General features: G+C 44.4%; 1 protein-coding gene across 1 annotated transcript; it reads right to left on the reverse strand.

Moving 5' to 3' along the window:
• Nucleotides 1-3,276: 3,276 nt before the first annotated feature.
• BEX4 (brain expressed X-linked 4) lies at nt 3,277-4,810 on the reverse strand. Its single transcript, XM_030306553.1, has 2 exons — nt 4,683-4,810; nt 3,277-3,865 (listed from the first exon to the last, which is right to left on the reverse strand). The coding sequence occupies exon 2, from the start codon at nt 3,858-3,860 to the stop codon at nt 3,501-3,503; it is 360 nt and encodes a 119-aa protein (XP_030162413.1). The 5' UTR covers nt 3,861-3,865; nt 4,683-4,810; the 3' UTR covers nt 3,277-3,500.
• Between the last annotated feature and the right edge of the window lie 542 nt (nt 4,811-5,352).

The following is a 5,352-nucleotide window of genomic DNA, read 5'->3' on the forward strand; positions in this document are numbered from 1 at the left end:
TGTGATTAACTTTATATAAAAAATACTGCAAAAATCAAAATATAGTGACAGAAAGCAGACCAGAGTTTGCTTGAGGATGGAGGTGGAAGTGGGGGTAGACTACAAATGGGAAGAAAAAGACTTTTGGAGGTGATGTAAGTGCTTGTATTTTCATTGTGGTTATGGTTTCATAGGCTTACATATATGTAACACAGATCAAATTGCATAGTTTAGGTACTTTCTGAACTTTAGTTATACCTTAATAACGCTAACATAATTACTTACATGTAGACACAGACTGAAAAGAGTAGAAGTGATAACTTGTTTTGTGTTTTCTTCTCGTGATATTTCGTTTGTTTTTACTTTCTTTCGTTATAAGTTCAATTTTTTCCTTGCTGGCCTCTTTAAAGACTCCCTCAATGATATCTCAATTTTCTGTAATTTGAAGTTGACAGCATATGCTTCTGAAAGGCTCTACTTAGAGATATCTCCTTTTTTCTTTTTAATTACTTAGCTTCTATCCTAAGCCCTGTTTCAAAATCTATAAAAATATACACATGTTCCTCAAGAAACTAAACATGAATATATAAATGACTGATAGGGATGAATGCCTTAGTCCTTTTTGTTGTTCCTAGTTGATTCACTTTTCTTTGGTTTTAATATTTCTTTTATTTTCTTACTGGCCTCTTTAGGGACATTCCCCAATGACATATTTCAATCTTCACCTTAAAAAGTCAGAATGTACTGCCCACCAAGATTGACCCTCCCATGGGATGTATAAGTTAATGGAAGTGTTCACTACAGCAAATCAGTGCTCCTTCAATTGCCTTGTTACTTGGTAAATTTTACTTTTTCTCCTGGCTTTTATTTTTTTGCAGGAAGTTCTGTTCTCACTCTTTCACCCTTGCTGAAACACTCAGGAAAGTGTGCTTCCTTGTTTATCTTCAATCATGTTCTGATTATGATCCCTGAACTTTGCTGCTTCTAGAAGGTTCTATGCTCATACTACCTTGGGGGTGGGCTCCTGGACGGCTCAGTCAGTTAAGTGTCCGACTTCAGCTCAGGTCACGATCTCATGGTTCATGAGTTCGAGCCCCGCGTTGGGTTCTGTAATGACAGCTCAGAGCCTGGACCTTGCTTTGGATTCTGTGTCTCCCTCTCTCTCTGCTCCTCCCCTGCTCACACTCTCCCTCTCTCAAAAATAAATAAACATTAAAAAAAAGAAATACATTTTTAAGGCTACAATATTTCCTACAAGTAAAACTAAAACTAGTTTCTTAAAATAATTTTTTAAAGTTAATTTATTTATTTTGAGGGGGGAGAGGCAGAGAGAGAGCACGAGAGAATCCCAAACAGGTTCCACACTGTCAGCACAGAGCCTGATGCAGAGCTGGATCCCACAAACCATGAAATCATGACCTGAGCTGAAATCAAGAGTCAGATGCTTAACCAACTGGGCTACTCATATGGCCCTCAAAAATAATTCTTTTTTTTTAAAGTTTATTTATGTATTTTGAATGAGAGAGACAGAGAGAGAGAGAGAGGGAGAGAGAGATAATACCAAGCCTGCTCCACACTGCTAGCACAGAGCCTAATGTGGGGCTTGAACCCACAAACCATGAGATCATGACCTGAGTTGAAGTCGGATACTAAACCGACTGAGCCATCCAGGCACCCCTCAAAATAATTATTAATGCTACTGGATGATGGACTATGATGTTTTTTGTTCTTTTTTTTTTAATTTTAAGTTTAGTTTGAGAGAGAGAAAGGGAGCACAAGCAAGCAGGGGAGGGGTAGAGAGAGAGGGAGGGGCAGATAGAGAGGGAGAGAAACCCAGGCAGGCTCTGCAATGTCAGCCTGCAGCTCAACACAGGGCTTGGTCTCAAAAAACGTGAGATCACGACCTAAGCCGAAATCAAATCTGATGCTTAAACGACTGAGTCACTTAGGCACTCCCTAATTTGTTTTTTTAAAATTGATTGTTGTGAGCCACAAAACTGATTTCAATAGCCATAATGGGTGGCTATTATCACCGTGAAGAAGACTGGGTTGTCAGGTCTTTAAAAATTTCTTTCTGTTCTTTCATAAAATTTAAAGCATCTACATTGAAAATATACAAAAATATTAAAAACACCCTCAATCTTACTGAGTCTCCCTGATACCCTCCTTAGCTTGTTATCAGTTACAAAAGTTAAATATTCTGTATTTCCACATAACAGTCTTAGAGAAAATGGCCCAAGCCAGTTATATAGCAGGGGGTAGCCTTGGTTCTGAACATCTCTGAACACCAGTACCCTCATCTGCCATTATCCCTACCACTCTTATACCGTTCTACTTTAAGGCCCTGTACTTTTCCTTTTTAATGTTTTTGTCCATCAAATTCAGGTGATATTCATCCTGTTATTTTACTTTATTTTTCACACTTAATAATACAGCACTCACATATGTACTTAGATATATACATATGTATGTATATATATATGTATATGTGTGTATATGTGTGTGTATATATATATATATATATATGGCCTCAGTGTACATTAGATTTACGAGGAAAGCGTGTTAAAAAATGAAGATTCTGGGGGCGCCTGGGTGGCTCAGTCAATTAAGTGTCGGATTCTTGATTTTGGCTCAGGTCATGATCTCATAGTTTGTGAGATCTAACCCTGCATCAAGCTCAGCACTGATAGCATGGAACCTGCTTAAGATTCTCTTTCTCCCTCTTTGCCCTCCCCTGCTCACACACTTACATGGTCTCTCTCTCAAAATAAATAAAATAAAACTCAAAAACAAATGGAGATTGTGGCATGCCCATCTGTGAATCTGGAGAATAGAAGCCAGATGTTCTACATTAAAAAGCTTAAAAATCTCCCCTGGGATGCCTGGGTGGCTCAGTCGCTTGAGCATCCAACTTCAGCTCAGGTCACATGATCTCAGTTTGTGAGTTCCAGCCCGGCACTGGGCTTTGGATCTTCTGTTCCCCTCTCTCTCTGCCCCTCCCCCACTCTCTCCTTCTTTAAAATAAATAAATAAATAAATAAATAAATAAATAAATAAAATATTAAAAAAGTGCTCCCCTCCCAAGGTGTTTTTATGCAGGTGGTGGCCTCACTCTGAAAAACAGTAGGGCATACATTCTTAAAATAATATCAGATGTTATGAATATGATCCTTCCTTACTCATTGGATGGTAACAACAACAACAAAAAGTCAAAGACAGTTGTGGTTTTGAGTCTAGGCAGCTAGGTGAGGACAGATAGTAGCAAAAAATAAAGACTAGGGTGAAAAAGGAAGATTGCTTTTTAATCTGATTTATTCATTTCATATTATGAAAAGAATAGTTTTTCCTAAACCTGGGTGAAACTGCCCTACTGGACAGAAAGTTTTACACTGAGACAAAACAATATTTAATTACAAACTGCTAAGTGGAAACACCAACAGTTTTACCTAAAAAGTAAATCACAAAACTACAAGCTTGTAGAGCAGAGGCCACATTATTAACCGCAGGGAAAACCTTACAATTCAAGGTATAAGGCAAAAGTCATAATGATTATCAGGCTCAGGAGTTTGGAAGTGCTTATGATGCCTCATTTGCTGGTCCTTAGTTTTTCTCCTGATTTCCATCATCTGCCCTAGGAACTTTTCCACATCATCTCCCACTTCATTATGATCAATATGCCTGTTGGGTATGGCCCATCGAAAATTAGGGACAAGTCGTCTCATTCGCCCCAGCCTGACATTTCGTCCATGCTTCTGGCCTTCACCTCCTCTCGAATTGTGTGCTTCCTCACCATTCTGTAGGAGGCCTTGTTCTTCTCCGTTTTCCTGCTGGGCATTTTCCATGTTGAGATTTTTCACCGTTTGTTTCTTTTTGGACGCCATTGCTCCTAAGAGATAAGAGACTATTTTCTTGGGACGAGCAGCACCGAGGACAGAGGCCCTTACTACGCCTGTTCCAAAATTCAGAGCCTTGGATACCAAAGGCTTTTTAAAATTTTACTTTCCCACCATAGAGGCTCCCTACGCTTTCCGGCAGGTCCCCAGTCTGAGCCTTACCCCCTCCCGGTCGCTCCTCTCCCAAAGCCCACCCTTCTCCCAGCCGATCCGTCTCCACGCCTCTGCAGGCACCAAGATGGAGAGGGGCTGGTTGGTGGGAGGAATTTGGGGTCTCAGGGCTTTCCACACGTTACCCCCACCCGCCTCCCCAATGTCCCCCGCAACGACCTGGGCCTATCCTTGCAGTCTCCTCCTCCCGATTCTCGCCCCCAGTGAGCCGACAGGACACCTACACCCGCACACCTGCAGAGGGCAGGGGTGGGGAAGCGGGGACTGCTGCAACTCAGTGCTCGGCGCCAACCCGACGCCACCCAGCCTCTCCTGGGCCCCCCGAGACCCCACGGCCGTCCCACCCCCACCCCCGGACGCCCCATCCCCCGCTCTGACTACCATTTTCTACACCAAGAAGGACGGGGGCGGGGCCTGAGTGCGAGAGGCAGGTGTTTGCGAAGGGTCATCGCCTCATGGCGGTCCAACCCTCCGCCCTACCATTTTCTGCGGCCAAACGCGGGCCACAGTTTGGCGTGAGGGCTGCGGTTCTTTCGCAGTTCCGCCCCCGGGCAGCTGGGACCCGAGGAGGTCTCCGTGGGCCGCGTGGGCTCTCGCACACCGGCCCAGGGGACTCTCCCCCTCCTCCAGGTCCCTTACCTGTTCCCCCTCCAATTCCTACTCTTTGGGGCTTCCCCTGGCCCCCACGCTCTCAGGGCCACGAGGAGCAGGTAACGAGAAGGGAGCGAGCGCCGGCCCAATCTGACGCTAGAGCTAGGCGCTCGAGTCACCATTGGCAGGTCATGTGAGGCCTTCGTCACCGCGAGCGGCACCGCCCCCATCCCGTGCCCGCTGCTGCCCACGGGGTGGTGCAGAACTGGTTGGCCTGCGCACCTCCTCTCTGCTGCATCGTCCTTCTGAGCAGCACCAGGCTGGACTCTGTGAATCTCCCCTCTTTGTATATTCCTTGGCTTTTCTCTGCCTGCCGGGGAAGGGCAGTATCTTCTTAGAGGCCTGTTGGCCATTTCCTGTCCTCCTCTGGGAACTTGCTTCTTCCTCTCCTTTGCTCCCAGGATACATCCCTCCCCGCGTCGGGTTTAGTCGCAAAAGTTAAGGGGGTGCAGAAAACTTGAGTAGTGAAGATAATCACATTTTAATTCAATATCTTAAAAAACAGAATTTATGCAAGAACATCTATGAGCAAGATGTCGCACCTACCCTGCTCCCAACCTGTGGTCCTCCTTGCTACCAATGCCCACCATTTTCTCTATACCAAAATGTTGGGGGTGGGGGTCAGGAAAGGAGATGTAATTTTTTCTAATTCTTCTTA

This window comes from Lynx canadensis, chromosome X (genome assembly GCF_007474595.2).
Source record: "Lynx canadensis isolate LIC74 chromosome X, mLynCan4.pri.v2, whole genome shotgun sequence".
Classification (NCBI taxonomy): domain Eukaryota; kingdom Metazoa; phylum Chordata; class Mammalia; order Carnivora; family Felidae; genus Lynx; species Lynx canadensis.

Coding starts and splice junctions, on each gene's coding strand:
- BEX4 (XM_030306553.1), bottom strand. CDS start 3,860: ATGGCGTCCAAAAAGAAACAAACGGTGAAAAATCTCAACATGGAAAAT.